The sequence below is a fragment of the Chiloscyllium plagiosum genome, unplaced genomic scaffold (assembly GCF_037043375.1).
Source record: "Chiloscyllium plagiosum isolate Xiang-an unplaced genomic scaffold, Cpla_swu_hap1 HiC_scaffold_1, whole genome shotgun sequence".
Lineage (NCBI taxonomy): Eukaryota > Metazoa > Chordata > Chondrichthyes > Orectolobiformes > Hemiscylliidae > Chiloscyllium > Chiloscyllium plagiosum.
The window spans coordinates 165427659-165443737 of NW_028270139.1; the positions used below are offsets into that span (position 1 = coordinate 165427659).

At 50.4% G+C, this 16079-nt stretch overlaps 1 protein-coding gene across 4 annotated transcripts in view; it reads left to right on the forward strand.

Annotated features, from left to right (window-relative positions):
• The window catches only part of LOC122546768 (shootin-1-like), a 110748-nt gene that overhangs the window by 58727 nt on the left and 35942 nt on the right, over positions 1–16079 (forward strand). For all 4 annotated transcript variants that reach the window (XM_087996717.1, XM_087996775.1, XM_087996831.1 and 1 more), the window contains 3 exons: positions 3002–3099; positions 6226–6307; positions 9391–9485. In XM_087996717.1, coding sequence (XP_087852843.1) covers positions 3002–3099; positions 6226–6307; positions 9391–9485 — 275 coding nt within the window. The remainder of the gene's footprint in view (positions 1–3001; positions 3100–6225; positions 6308–9390; positions 9486–16079) is intronic.

Genomic DNA, 16079 nt, shown 5'->3' on the forward strand with positions numbered 1-16079 from the left:
GGGTGGTTATGGTCGGGGATTTTAACTTTCCAACATCGACTGGGACTGCCATAGTGTTAAGGGTTTAGATGGAGAGGAATTTGTTAAGTGCATACAAGACAATTTTCTGATTCAGTATGTGGATGTACCTACTAGAGAAGGTGCAAAACCTGACCTACTCTTGGAAAATAAGGCAGGGCAGGTGACTGAGGTGTCAGTGGGGGATCACTTTGGGGCCAGCGACCATAATTCTATTAGATTTAAAATAGTGATGGAAAAGCATAGACCAGATCTAAAAGTTGAAGTTCTAAATTAGAGAAAGGCCAATTTTGACAGTATGAGGCAAGAACTGATTGGGGGCAGATGTTCGCAGGTAAAGGGACGGCTGGAAAATGGGAAGCCTTCAGAAATGAGATAACAAGAATCCAGAGAAAGTATATTCCTGTCAGGGTGAAAGGGAAGGCTGGTAGGTATAGGGAATGCTGGATGACTAAAGAAATTGAGGGTTTGGTTAAGAAAAAGAAGGAAGCATATGTCAGGTGCAGACAGGATAGATCGAGTGAACCCTTAGAAGAGTATAAAGGCAGTAGGAGTATACTTAAGAGGGAAATCAGGAGGGCAAAAAGGGGACATGAGATAGCTTTGGCAAATAGAATTAAGAAGAATCCAAAGGGTTTTTACAAATATATTAAGGTCAAAAGGGTAACTAGGGAGAGAATAGGGCCCCTCAAAGATCAGCAAGGCAGCCTTTGTGTGGAGCCACAGAAATTGGGGGAGATACTAACTGAATATTTTGCATCAGTATTTACTGTGGAAAAGGATATGGAAGATATAGACTGTAGGGAAATAGATGGTGACATCTTGCAAAATGTCCAGATTACAGAGGAGGAAGTGCTGGATGTCTTGAAACGGTTAAAGGTGGATAAATCCCCAGGACCTGATCAGGTGTACCTGAGAACTCTGTGGGAAGCTAGAGTAGTGATTGCTGGGCCTCTTGCTGAGATATTTGTATCATCGATAATCACAGGTGAGGTGCCGGAAGACTGGAGGTTGGCTAACGTGGTGCCACTGTCTAAGAAGGGCGATAAAGACAAGCCAGGGAACTATAGACCAGTGAGCCTGACCTCAGTGATGGGCAAGTTGTTAGAGGGAATCCTGAGAGACAGGATGTACATGTATTTGGAAAGGCAAGGACTGATTCGGGATAGTCAACATGGCTTTGTGCGTGGGAAATCATGTCTCACAAACTTGATTGAGTTTTTTGAAGAAGTAACAAAGAAGATTGATGAGGGCAGAGCAGTAGATGTGATCCATATGGACTTCAGTAAGGCGTTCAACAAGGTTCCCCATGGGAGACTGATTAGCAAGGTTAGATCTCATGGAATACAGGGAGAACTAGCCATTTGGATACAGAACTGGCTCAAAGGTAGAAGACAGAGGTTGGTGGTGGAGGGTTATTTTTCAGACTGGAGGCCTGTGACCAGTGGAGTGCCACAAGGATCGGTGCTGGGTTCTCTACTTTTTGTCATTTACATAAATGATTTGGATGCGAGCAGAAGAGGTACAGTTAGTAAGTTTGCAGATGACACCAAAATTGGAGGTGTAGTGGACAGCAAAGAGGGTTACCTCAGATTACAACAGGATCTTGACCAGATGGGCCAACGGGCTGAGAAGTGGCAGATGGAGTTTAATTCAGATAAATGCGAGGTGCTGCATTTTGGGAAAGCAAATCTTAGCAGGACTTATACACTTAATGGTAAGGTCCTAGGGAGTGTTACTGAACAAAGAGACCTTGGAGTGCAGGTTCATAGCTCCTTGAAAGTGGAGTCGCAGGTAGATAGGATAGTGAAGGTGGCGTTTGGTATGCTTTCCTTTATTGGTCAGAGTATTGAGTACAGGTGTCGGGAGGTTATGTTGCGGCTGTACAGGACATTGGTTAGGCCACTGTTGGAATATTGCGTGCAATTCTGGTCCCCTTCCTATCGGAAAGATGTTGTGAAACTTGAAAGGGTTCAGAAAAGATTTACAAAGATGTTGCCAGGGTTGGAGGATTTGACCTATAGGGAGAGGCTGAACAGGCTGGGGCTGTTTTCCCTGGAGTGTTGGAGGCTGATGGGTGACCTTATAGAATTTACAAAATTATGAGGGGCATGGATAGGATAAATAGGCAAAGTCTTTTCCCTGGGGTCGGAATCCAGAACTAGAGGGCATAGGTTTAGGGTGAGAGGGGAACGATATAAAAGAGACCTAAGGGGCAACATTTTCCCACAGAGGGTGGTACGTTTATGGAATGAGCTGCCAGAGGATGTGGTGGAGGCTGGTACAATTGCAACATTTAAAAGGCATCTGGATGGGTATATGAATAGGAAGGGTTTGGAGGGATATGGGGCGGGTTGTGGCAGGTGGGACTAGATTGGGTTGGGATAACTGGTTGGCATGGACGGGTTGGACCGAAGGGTCTGTTTCCATGCTGTACATCTCTATGACTCTATGACTCTGAGTACTTCACACAGAGGGTGGCGGGTGTCTGGAATGCATTGCCAGCAGAGGTGGTAGAGGCAGGCACGGTAGATTCATTTAAGATGTGTCTGGACAGATGCATGAGTAGGTGGGGAGCAGAGGGATACAGGTGCTTAAGATTTGAGTGACAGGTTTAGACAGTAAATTTGGATTGGCTCAAGCTTGGAGGGCCTGTTCCTGGGCTGTAAATTTTCTTTGTTCCTTGTTCTTTGTACCACCACTTACTCCGGGTGAATCAGGGACAGGCACTAAATGGTGGACTTGCCAAGTGAGGCTCCTCTCATTTAATGATAAACTCTTCATGCTTAAGTTCTGTTTCCGTAGTTTCCCAATGGCAGAGCAGGGTTGAAGACCTGAATGACCTGCTCATGCTCCCATTCCTTACCATCAAGAGGGAACGGAAGAGCAGTTGGGTCTTGAAAGGTTCTGGAATGATCTGAGAGGTTATGTATTATCGATAGTGCTCCTATCCTCATTGACCCAGCTGTTACTGTCACTTCAGATTTTCAGGAAACAATCTCTCATCTCGTCGAAGAAAAGAAACAATTGGACAACAAGGTACAGGAACTGGACAGCCAACTGGTGACATTAACAGAACAAGTAAGTGTTTGCAAGGCTGAATCTCACATGAACCAGACACCAGTCACTGCATCAGGATATCTCTCAATGTGTATTGGTGCTGTGATGGAAGCATTGCTGAGACCACACTGGGAACAGGTTCCCAACCTAATGACCCCTTCTCGTACTGAAATTCACACCAGTCCATTACTTCTCAACGGACCCAAACGCTCTACACAGCCCCCATGGACCCAAACCCCTTCCCATTCACTCCCGCTCTACACAGCCCCCATGGACCCAAACCCCTTCCTATTCACTCCCACTCTACACAATCACAATGGACCCAATCCCTTCCCATTCACTCCCACTCGACACAATCCCAGTGGACCCAAATCCCTTCCTACTCACTCCCACTCCATACAATCCCAACAGACCTAAACCTGTACCCATTCACTCCCACTCTACATAATGACAGTGGACCCAACCCTTTCCCATTCTGTCCCACTCTACACAATCCAAAAGGACACAAATTCCTTCTCCTTCACTCCCACTCCATATAATTCCAACGGACCCAATCCCTTCCCATTCAGTCCCACTCTCCACAAACCCAATGGACCCAAACTCCTTCTTATTCACTCCCACACTACACAATCCCAAAGGACCCAAACTCCTTCTTATTCATTCCCACTCTACACAACCCCACTAGATCCAAATCCCTACCCATTCACTCCCACTCTACACAATCTCAATGGACCCAAACTCCTTCTCATTCACTCCCACTCTACACAATCCCAATGGACCCAAATCCCTTCCCATTCATTACCACTTTACACAATTCCAATGGACCCAAATTCCTTCCCATTCACTCCCACTCTACACAATCCCAATGGACCCAAATCCCTTCCCATTCACTCCCACTCTACACAATCCCAATGGACCCAAACTCTTTCTCATTCACTCCCACTCTACACAATCCCAATGGACCCAAATCCCTTCCCATTCACTCCCACTCTACACAATCCCAATGGACCCACACTCCTGCCTATTCACTCCCACTCTACACAATCCCAATGGACCCAAGTTCCTTCCCATTCATTCCCACTCTACACAACCCCAATGGACCCAAACTCCTTCTCATTCACTCCCACTTTACACAATCCCAAGGGACCCAAACCCTTTCCCACTCACTTCCACTCTACACAATCCCAATGTACCCACACTCCTTCCTATTCATTCCCACTCTACACAATCCCAATGGACCCAAACCCTTTCCCACTCACTCCCACTTTACACAATCCCAATGTACCCAAACTCCTTCTCATTTATTCCCACTCTACACAACCCCAACGGACCCAAACTCCTTCTCATTCACTCCCACTTTACACAATCCCAATGGACCAAAACCCTTTACCATTCACTCGTACACTATACAATCCCAATGGACCCAAATTCCTTCTCATTCACTCCCACTCTACATAATCCCAATGGACCCAAATCCCTTCCCATTCACTACCACTCTACACAATCGCAATGGACCCAAACTCTTTCTCATTCGCTCCCACTTTACACAATCCCAAGGGACCCAAACTCCTTCTTATTCACTCCCTCTCTACACAATCCCAATGGACCCAAACTCCTTCTCATTCACTCCCACTCTACACAATCCCAATGGACCCAAACCCCTTTTCATTCACTCCCATGCTACACAATCCCAATGGACCCAAACTCCTTCCCATTCATTCCCACTCTACAGAATCCTAATGGACCCAAACTCTTTCTCATTCACTCCCACTCTACACAATCCCAATGGACCCAAATTCCTTCCCATTCACTCCCACTCTACACAATCCCAATGGACCCAAACTCCTCATTCACTCCCACTTTACACAATCCCAATGGACCCAAACCCTTTCCCACTCATTTCCACTCTACACAATCCCAATGGACCGACACTCCTGCCTATTCACTCCCACTCTACACAATCCCAACGGACCCAAATCCCTTCCCATTCACTACCACTCTACACAATCCCAATGGACCCAAACTCTCTCTTATTCGCTCCCACTTTAGGCAATCCCAAGGGACACAAACCCCTTCTCATTCCCTCCCTCTCTACACAATCCCAATGGATCCAAACCCTTTTCCACTCACTCCCACCCTACACAATCCCAATGGACCCAAAACCTTTCCCAGTCACTCCCACTCTACACAATCCCAATGGACCCACACTCCTTCCTATTCACTGCCACTCTACATAATCCCAGTGGACCCACACTCCTTCTTATTCATTCCCAATCTACACAATCCCCTTGGACCCAAATCCTTATCCATTCATGCCCACTCTACAAAATCAGCTTCAACCTAAATCCGTACCCATTCACTCCCAGTCTACACAATCCCAATGGACCCAATCCCCTTCCCATTCACTCCCACTCAGCACCACCCCACTGGACCCAATCCCCTTCCCATTCATTCCCACTCTACGCAATTCCAATGGAGCCAAATTCCTTCCCATTCACTCCTAAACCCCTTTCCCATTTATTCCCACTCTACACAATCCCAGAGGACCTAAACCCTTCGCATTCACACCCACACTACACAATCCCAATGGACCCAAACCCCTTCTCATTCACTTCCACTCTACGCAATCCTAACGGAGGCAATCCCTTCCCATTCACTCCCACTCTACACAATCCCACTGGACTCAATCCCCTTCCCATTCACTCCCACTCTACACAATCCCAATGGACCCAAACTCTTTCTCATTCACTCCCACTCTACACAATCCCAAAGGACCCAATCCCCTACCCATTCACTCCCACTCTACACAATCCCAAAGGACCCAATCCCCTACCCATTCACTCCCACTCTACACAATCCCTTGTGCCAATCAGCCTGTGGCTCAGAAAGTAAAGCAAAGAGCTTCGGAGTGTCCAGATGTATATAGAAATTCAGTTCTCTGCAGAGGGTTGTCTGGTTGGAGTTCACCACCCACTCAGCAGACAGCATTGTACAATCATACAACATTCCAGGAGAGGCCATTTGCCCCGTTCTGCCTGTGCTGTGGATCTGTGTCAGGAGAATACTTGGGCCAATGGCTTACTTTTGTTTCCACTGGGGTCTCGTGTAAAGGTGTTTTCTGATTGGTCATTAAATGCTTCACTGTAGATGAAGAAGGAGCACTCTGAGAAGATGGGTCTGCAGAAAGCGCTGGAGAAACAGAGCAAGAGTTTACAACGGTTCAGTGAAGGTAAGAGTTCACTGCAGGAAGCTGGGACTGTTTTGACATTGGTTCTTATAACTGTGCCCAACATCCCAACCTCAATCTCTATCTGCCTGCCTGAACCATACAATGACAGAATACAGCAAAGGCCCTTCGATCCATCGAGCCTGTACCACCAAAGTTACGTGATGTCTGCACCCATCCTTCCTCCCAGTACTTTGCTGGAGCACTGCGACACTTCAAGTTGCACATCCAGAACTTTTTTTTAAAGGTTGTGAGGTTTCCTGCCTCAGCTTCCTTGACGGTGCATTCCAGGTTCCAAGTGAAGTGGGAGATGGCACGGGGCAGGGTGATACTAGGCACATGGACACACAAGATGGCCACTGAGCCATCAGTTGGCCACTTGACACAAAAGATGGCCGCCGGACCACAATATGGAGAGAGACAGCAGAGTAAATACAGGCATTGCTTGGGGCCACCAGAATGTCAGCCCAATACACCCACAACACAGTTGGTTAGTTTAAGGCGGGTGGGGGAGAGAATGCACATGAGTAATGAACGCTGCCCGCCCAAGTGTCTGGGTCCAGCCAATACCTTTGATAGAAATGCCAACAGCTTAATACAGACTCAATACAGAGTGCTAATAGCCAGGGCTGCAGTAATCGTCCTTCTCAGGAAGAGCGATTAGCGCCCATTACACAGCAATGGACTTCCACACAGACATTGAAACTGACAATGTCTACATTGAAACTAACTACAACCGCGCTGAAATTAACAAAAGCTGTGCTGGAACTGACAATGGCTGCACCAAAACTATCAACGATTCTGCAATGATTACCCTAAACAAACCATGTTACAGAGACAATAACCTCATCACTGACCTATTGTATCACAAGATGTATAAAAGTTTCTCGACATGTGCTCCGGGTCGAGAGAAGACCCACAGCTGCCCACTGTTCTGTTGGTGTCTTTCTCTCCCCTGGAGCTCCGGTATTTCCTTGTGCAATAAACTCTGTTGTTGAACCCTGACTCTGAGACTGGTGATTTTCCCACAACACAACCCACCTCCTGAGGGGAAATGTCTTCCTTAACTCCACTCTGAAACTCCTACCTTTCAGTTTAAAATTACACCTCCACACTATAGACCCTTCAGCTAAGGAGAGTACCTGCTACCAATCCACCCTGTCTATATCCTGCTCTCTCTGATGCCAAGAGAACAACGTGATCTTATCCAGCCTCTCTTCATCTGCTCTACCTCAGACAACATCCTGGTGAATCTCTTCTGCACCTCCTTCCATAACAATCATATCCTTGCTGTAATGCGGTGACCAGAACTGCGCACAGTGCTAAAACTTGTGGGCGGCACGGTGGTTAGCACTGCTGCCTCACAGAGACCCGGGTTCAATTCCCGCCTCAGGCGACTGACTCTGTGGAGTTTGCACATTCTCCCCGTGTCTGCGTGGGTTTCCTCCAGGTGCTCCGGTTTCCTCCCACAGTCCAAAGATGTGCAGGTCAGGTGAATTAGCCATGCTAAATTGCCCATAGTGTTAGGTAAGGGTAAATGTAGGGGTATGGGTGGGTTGCGCTTCGGCGGGGCGGTGTGGACTTGTTGGGCCGAAGGGCCTGTTTCCGCACTGTAATGTAATAATAAAATAAAAATAATAATAACTGTGACCAAACCAAGGTTCTGCCCAGTTCCAACATAACCCCCTGCTGTTACAAACTTTGCCACAACTGATATTCCTTCATTCCTTCATTTCTCTCTCTTTCTCTTTTTTTCTTACTGACTTTTTCCTTCTTTCTCTCTCTCTCTCTCTTGCTTTTGTTCTCTTTCCTTCAGTAACACTTCTCTGTAGAAGTTCTGAGAGACTCAGACATGCTCTTCTAACGGAGGCACAGGAAGTTCACATAAAAATAAAGAACTGCAGATGATGAAGATCTGTGACAAAAACAGAAAGTGCTGGAGAAACTCAGCAAGTCTGGCAGTATTCTGCGGAGAGAAAACAGAGTGACGTTTTGAGTCCAGTGACTCTTATTTGGAACTGGATTTGAAACTTGGAATATTGCATACACGTTCTGGTCACCACGCTACCAGAAGGATGTGGATGCTTTGGAGAGGGGACAGTAAAGGTTTACCAGGATGTTGCCCAGTATGGGGGCTTTTAGCTATGAAGAAAGGTTAGATAGACTGGGTTTGTTTTCACTGAAACTCGGAAGGTTGAGGGGCGACCTGATAGAAGGTTATAAGATTGTGAATGGCGTGGCAAGAGTGGAAAGGATGAGGCTTTTTCCCAGGGTGGAGGGGTCAGTTACTAGGGGACACAGGTTCCAGATGCGAGGGGGGGGAACGTTTAAAAGAGATGTGCGAGGCAAGTTTTTCACACAACGGGTGGTGAGTGTCTGGGACACACTGCCAGAGGAGGTGGTGGAAGCAGAATTCAGGAAACACCTGGACCAAAACATGAACAGGAAGGGAATAGGGGGATCCTGTAAGGGAAGATAGTTTTAATGTGGGAGGGCAAAATGTGTCAGTGCAGGAGGGCCGAAGGGCCTGTTCCTGTGCTGTATCGTTCTTTGTTCTTTGGTTCTCACCACAGATATTGCCATACCTGCTGGGTTTCTGCAAAACGTTACCATGCAGGTTACATCTCATTACTCTGTATCACAGCATGTGACCTAAGTGGCTAAAGCTCTCAGACGCCATCTTAACTTGAGTCACATGACATGTCAATGGAAGCATACTACTCTTTATACTCCCTTATCTTAAGTTAACTTACAGAAACTGAAACTTAACATTAGTCCAGACAGTGATGGGACTGAATCTATAATGTTTATAATAACAATAATGAATTGTGATAAAAATTTGTTGGATCTTTCAATATATACCCACTTTCTAGTTTCTGACGTAATGATAGGTAATACAAGTATCGCTGCTAAAGGTAAATGTACCCACTCTGTGGGCAAACACACATCATTCTCTATTCCCCTGCCCACCACCAAACTCTCTTCCCAAAATGAGACGCCCCCCTGCCACCCCCCACATCAACAAGGGGGCATAACAAGGTGAAGCGTTAACGAGACTAATGTTGACATGATTCTTCTCACCACAGTCTCCATGCAGGTGACCCATGAATATGAGGACCTCAGGCAACATCTGCAACTGGAGCAGGACCTTCGACAGCAGGCAGAGAGCTACGCCCATCAGGTCAGTGAGTGTAAAATGTGAGGGAGAGGGAAAGGGGAGTAAAGTGTGAGGGAGGGGGAAGGGGAGTAAAGTGTGAGGGAGGGGGAAGGGGAGTAAAGTGTGAGGGAGGGGGGAAGGGGAGTAAAGTGTGAGGGAGGGGGAAGGGGAGTAAAGTGTGAGGGAGAGGGGAATTAGAGTAAAGTGTGAGGGAGGGGGAAGGGGAGTAAAGTGTGAGGGAGGGGGAACGGGAGTAAAGTGTGAGGGAGAGGGGAATTAGAGTAAAGTGTGAGGGAGGGGGAAGGGGAGTAAAGTGTGAGGGAGAGGGGAAGGGGAGTAAAGTGTGAGGGAGGGGGAAGGGGAGTAAAGTGTGAGGGAGAGGGGAATTAGAGTAAAGTGTGAGGGGGGGAAGGGAAGTAAAGTGTGAGGGAGGGGGGAAGGGGAGTAAAGTGTGAGGGAGGGGGAAGGGGAGTAAAGTGTGAGGGAGGGGGAAGGGGAGTAAAGTGTGAGGGAGGGGGGAATTAGAGTAAAGTGTGAGGGAGAGGGGAAGGGGAGTAAAGTGTGAGGGAGAGGGGAAGGGGAGTAAAGTGTGAGGGAGGGGGGAAGGGGAGTAAAGTGTGAGGGAGGGGGAAGAGGAGTAAAGTGTGAGGGAGGGGGAAGGGGAGTAAAGTGTGAGGGAGGGGGAATTAGAGTAAAGTGTGAGGGGGGGGAAGGGGAGTAAAGTGTGGGGGAGGGGGGAATTAGAGTGAAGTGTGAGGGGGGGAAGGGGAGTAAAGTGTGAGGGAGGGGGGAATTAGAGTAAAGTGTGGGGGAGGGGGAATTAGAGTAAAGTGTGAGGGAGGGGGAAGGGGAGTAAAGTGTGAGGGAGGGGGGAATTAGAGTAAAGTGTGGGGGAGGGGGAATTAGAGTAAAGTGTGAGGGAGGGGGAAGGGGAGTAAAGTGTGAGGGAGGGGGGAAGGGGAGTAAAGTGTGAGGGAGGGGGGAAGGGGAGTAAAGTGTGAGGGGGAAGGGGAGTAAAGTGTGAGGGAGGGGGAATTAGAGTAAAGTGTGAGGGAGGGGGGAAGGGGAGTAAAGTGTGAGGGAGGGGAAGGGGAGTAAAGTGTGAGGGAGGGGGAAGGGGAGTAAAGTGTGAGGGAGGGGGAATTAGAGTAAAGTGTGGGGGAGGGGGGAAGGGGAGTAAAGTGTGAGGGGGGGGAATTAGAGTAAAGTGTGAGGGAGGGGGAAGGGGAGTAAAGTGTGAGGGAGGGGGAATTAGAGTAAAGTGTGAGGGGGGGAAGGGGAGTAAAGTGTGAGGGAGGGGGAATTAGAGTAAAGTGTGAGGGGGGGAAGGGGAGTAAAGTGTGAGGGGGGGGAATTAGAGTAAAGTGTGAGGGAGGGGGAAGGGGAGTAAAGTGTGAGGGAGGGGGAATTAGAGTAAAGTGTGAGGGGGGTGAAGGGGAGTAAAGTGTGAGGGAGGGGGAAGGGGAGTAAAGTGTGAGGGAGGGGGAATTAGAGTAAAGTGTGAGGGAGGGGGAAGGGGAGTAAAGTGTGAGGGAGGGGGGAAGGGGAGTAAAGTGTGAGGGAGGGGGAATTAGAGTAAAGTGTGAGGGGGGAAGGGGTGTAAAGTGTGAGGGAGAGGGGAAGGGGAGTAAAGTGTGAGGGGGGGAAGGGGAGTAAAGTGTGAGGGGGGGGAATTAGAGTAAAGTGTGAGGGAGAGGGGAAGGGGAGTAAAGTGTGAGGGAGGGGGGAAGGGGAGTAAAGTGTGAGGGAGGGGGAATTAGAGTAAAGTGTGAGGGAGGGGGGAATTAGAGTAAAGTGTGAGGGAGGGGGGAATTAGAGTAAAGTGTGAGGGAGGGGGAAGGGGAGTAAAGTGTGAGGGAGAGGGGAAGGGGAGTAAAGTGTGAGGGGGGGAAGGGGAATAAAGTGTGAGGGAGGGGGAATTAGAGTAAAGTGTGAGGGGGGAAGGGGAGTAAAGTGTGAGGGAGAGGGGAAGGGGAGTAAAGTGTGAGGGGGGGAAGGGGAGTAAAGTGTGAGGGGGGGGAATTAGAGTAAAGTGTGAGGGAGGGGGAAGGGGAGTAAAGTGTGAGGGAGGGGGGAATTAGAGTAAAGTGTGAGGGAGGGGGAAGGGGAGTAAAGTGTGAGGGAGGGGGAATTAGAGTAAAGTGTGAGGGGGGAAGGGGAGTAAAGTGTGAGGGAGGGGGAATTAGAGTAAAGTGTGAGGGGGGGAAGGGGAGTAAAGTGTGAGGGAGAGGGGAAGGGGAGGAAAGTGTGAGGGAGGGGGAATTAGAGTAAAGTGTGAGGGGGGGAAGGGGAGTAAAGTGTGAGGGAGGGGGAATTAGAGTAAAGTGTGAGGGAGGGGGAAGGGGAGTAAAGTGTGAGGGAGGGGGGAATTAGAGTAAAGTGTGAGGGAGGGGGAAGGGGAGTAAAGTGTGAGGGAGGGGGGAAGGGGAGGAAAGTGTGAGGGAGGGGGAATTAGAGAAAAGTGTGAGGGGGGGAAGGGGAGTAAAGTGTGAGGGAGGGGGAATTAGAGTAAAGTGTGAGGGAGGGGGAAGGGGAGTAAAGTGTGAGGGAGGGGGGAATTAGAGTAAAGTGTGAGGGAGGGGGAAGGGGAGGAAAGTGTGAGGGAGGGGGAATTAGAGTAAACTGTGAGGGGGGAAGGGGAGTAAAGTGTGAGGGAGGGGGAATTAGAGTAAAGTGTGAGGGGGGGAAGGGGAGTAAAGTGTGAGGGAGAGGGGAAGGGGAGTAAAGTGTGAGGGGGGGAAGGGGAGTAAAGTGTGAGGGGGGGGAATTAGAGTAAAGTGTGAGGGAGGGGGAAGGGGAGTAAAGTGTGAGGGAGGGGGGAATTAGAGTAAAGTGTGAGGGAGGGGGAAGGGGAGTAAAGTGTGAGGGAGGGGGAATTAGAGTAAAGTGTGAGGGGGGAAGGGGAGTAAAGTGTGAGGGAGGGGGAAGGGGAGTAAAGTGTGAGAGAGGGGGAATTAGAGTAAAGTGTGAGGGGGGGAAGGGGAGTAAAGTGTGAGGGGGGGGGAATTAGAGTAAAGTGTGAGGGAGGGGGAAGGGGAGTAAAGTGTGAGGGAGGGGGAATTAGAGTAAAGTGTGAGGGAGGGGGAAGGGGAGTAAAGTGTGAGGGAGGGGGAATTAGAGTAAAGTGTGAGGGAGGGGGGAAGGGGAGTAAAGTGTGAGGGAGGGGGAAGGGGAGTAAAGTGTGAGGGAGGGGGAATTAGAGTAAAGTGTGAGGGAGGGGGAAGGGGAGTAAAGTGTGAGGGGGGGGAATTAGAGTAAAGTGTGAGGGAGGGGGAAGGGGAGTAAAGTGTGAGGGAGGGGGAATTAGAGTAAAGTGTGAGGGAGGGGGAAGGGGAGTAAAGTGTGAGGGAGGGGGAATTAGAGTAAAGTGTGAGGGAGGGGGAAGGGGAGTAAAGTGTGAGGGAGGGGGAAGGGGAGTAAAGTGTGAGGGAGGGGGAATTAGAGTAAAGTGTGAGGGAGGGGGAAGGGGAGTAAAGTGTGAGGGAGGGGGAATTAGAGTAAAGTGTGAGGGGGGGAAGGGGAGTAAAGTGTGAGGGAGGGGGAATTAGAGTAAAGTGTGAGGGGGGGAAGGGGAGTAAAGTGTGAGGGAGAGGGGAAGGGGAGTAAAGTGTGAGGGGGGGAAGGGGAGTAAAGTGTGAGGGGGTTGGGAATTAGAGTAAAGTGTGAGGGAGGGGGAAGGGGAGTAAAGTGTGAGGGAGGGGGAATTAGAGTAAAGTGTGAGGGGGGAAGGGGAGTAAAGTGTGAGGGAGAGGGGAAGGGGAGTAAAGTGTGAGGGAGGGGGGAAGGGGAGTAAAGTGTGGGGGAGGGGGGAATTAGAGTAAAGTGTGAGGGAGGGGGAAGGGGAGTATAGTGTGAGGGAGGGGGGAAGGGGAGTAAAGTGTGGGGGAGGGGGGAATTAGAGTAAAGTATGAGGGAGGGGGAAGGGGAGTATAGTGTGAGGGAGGGGGGAAGGGGAGTAAAGTGTGGGGGAGGGGGGAATTAGAGTAAAGTATGAGGGAGGGGGGAAGGGGAGTAAAGTGTGAGGGAGAGGGGAAGGGGAGTATAGTGTGAGGGGGGGAAGGGGAGTAAAGTGTGAGGGAGGGGGAATTAGAGTAAAGTGTGAGGGGGGGAAGGGGAGCAAAGTGTGAGGGAGGGGGAAGGGGAGTAAAGTGTGAGGGAGGGGGAATTAGAGTAAAGTATGAGGGAGGGGGGAAGGGGAGTAAAGTGTGAGGGAGGGGGGAAGGGGAGTAAAGTGTGAGGGAGGGGGGAATTAGAGTAAAGTGTGAGGGAGGGGGGAAGGGGAGTAAAGTGTGAGGGAGGGGGAAGGGGAGTAAAGTGTGAGGGAGGGGGAAGGGGAGTAAAGTGTGAGGGAGAGGGGAAGGGGAGAAAAGTGTGAGGGAGGGGAAGGGGAGTAAAGTGTGAGGGAGGGGGGAATTAGAGTAAAGTGTGAGGGAGGGGGAAGGGGAGTAAAGTGTGAGGGAGGGGGGAATTAGAGTAAAGTGTGAGGGAGGGGGGAAGGGGAGTAACGTGTGAGGGAGGGGGGAAGGGGAGTAAAGTGTGGGGGAGAGGGGAAGGGGAGTAAAGTGTGAGGGAGGGGAAGGGGAGTAAAGTGTGAGGGAGGGGGAATTAGAGTAAAGTGTGAGGGAGGGGGGAAGGGGAGTAAAGTGTGAGGGAGGGGGAAGGGGAGTAAAGTGTGAGGGAGGGGGAAGGGGAGTAAAGTGTGAGGGAGGGGGAAGGGGAGTAAAGTGTGAGGGAGAGGGGAAGGGGAGTAAAGTGTGAGGGAGGGGGAAGGGGAGTAAAGTGTGAGGGAGGGGGAATTAGAGTAAAGTGTGAGGGAGGGGAAGGGGAGTAAAGTGTGAGGGAGGGGGGAAGGGGAGTAAAGTGTGAGGGAGGGGGGAAGGGGAGTAAAGTGTGAGGGAGGGGGAAGGGGAGTATAGTGTGAGGGAGGGGGGAAGGGGAGTAAAGTGTGGGGGAGGGGGGAATTAGAGTAAAGTGTGAGGGAGGGGGAAGGGGAGTAAAGTGTGAGGGAGGGGGAATTAGAGTAAAGTGTGAGGGAGGGGGAAGGGGAGTAAAGTGTGAGGGAGGGGGAAGGGGAGTAAAGTGTGGGGGAGGGGGGAATTAGAGTAAAGTGTGAGGGAGGGGGAAGGGGAGTAAAGTGTGAGGGAGGGGGAATTAGAGTAAAGTGTGAGGGAGGGGGGAAGGGGAGTAAAGTGTGAGGGAGGGGGAATTAGAGTAAAGTGTGAGGGAGGGGGAATTAGAGTAAAGTGTGAGGGAGGGGGAAGGGGAGTAAAGTGTGAGGGAGGGGGGAATTAGAGTAAAGTGTGAGGGGGGGAAGGGGAGTAAAGTGTGAGGGAGGGGGAAGGGGAGTAAAGTGTGAGGGAGGGGGGAAGGGGAGTAAAGTGTGAGGGAGGGGGAAGGGGAGTAAAGTGTGAGGGAGGGGGGAATTAGAGTAAAGTGTGAGGGAGGGGGAATTAGAGTAAAGTGTGAGGGAGAGGGGAAGGGGAGTAAAGTGTGAGGGAGGGGGAAGGGGAGTAAAGTGTGAGGGAGGGGGAATTAGAGTAAAGTGTGAGGGAGGGGGAAGGGGAGTAAAGTGTGAGGGAGGGGGAATTAGAGTAAAGTGTGAGGGAGGGGGAATTAGAGTAAAGTGTGAGGGAGGGGGAAGGGGAGTAAAGTGTGAGGGAGGGGGAAGGGGAGTAAAGTGTGAGGGAGAGGGGAAGGGGAGTAAAGTGTGAGGGAGGGGGAATTAAAGTAAAGTGTGAGGGAGGGGGGAAGGGGAGTAAAGTGTGAGGGAGGGGGGAAGGGGAGTATAGTGTGAGGGAGGGGGAATTAGAGTAAAGTGTGAGGGAGGGGGGAAGGGGAGTATAGTGTGAGGGAGGGGGGAAGGGGAGTAAAGTGTGAGGGAGGGGGAATTAGAGTAAAGTGTGAGGGAGGGGGGAATTAGAGTAAAGTGTGTGGGAGGGGGGAAGGGGAGTAAAGTGTGAGGGAGGGGGGGAAGGGGAGTATCGTGTGAGGGAGGGGGAATTAGAGTAAAGTGTGAGGGAGGGGGGAAGGGAAGTATAGTGTGAGGGAGGGGGGAAGGGGAGTAAAGTGTGAGGGAGGGGGAATTAGAGTAAAGTGTGAGGGAGGGGGGAAGGGGAGTAAAGTGTGAGGGAGGGGGAATTAGAGTAAAGTGTGAGGGAGGGGGGAATTAGAGTAAAGTGTGAGGGAGGGGGAAGGGGAGTATAGTGTGAGGGAGGGGGAATTAGAGTAAAGTATGAGGGAGGGGGGAAGGGGAGTATAGTGTGAGGGAGGGGGGAAGGGGAGTAAAGTGTGAGGGGGGGAAGGGGAGTAAAGTGTGAGGGAGGGGGAATTAGAGTAAAGTGTGGGGGAGGGGGAATTAGAGTAAAGTGTGAGGGAGGGGGGAAGGGGAGTAAAGTGTGAGGGAGGGGGTAGGGGAGTAAAGTGTGAGGGAGGGGGAAGGGGAGTAAAGTGTGAGGGAGGGGGAAGGGGAGTAAAGTATGAGGGAGGGGGAATTAGAGTAAAGTGTGAGGGAGGGGGGAAGGGGAGTAAAGTGTGAGGGAGGGGGAATTAGAGTAAAGTGTGAGGGAGGGGGGAAGGGGAGTATAGTGTGAGGGAGGGGGAATTAGAGTAAAGTATGAG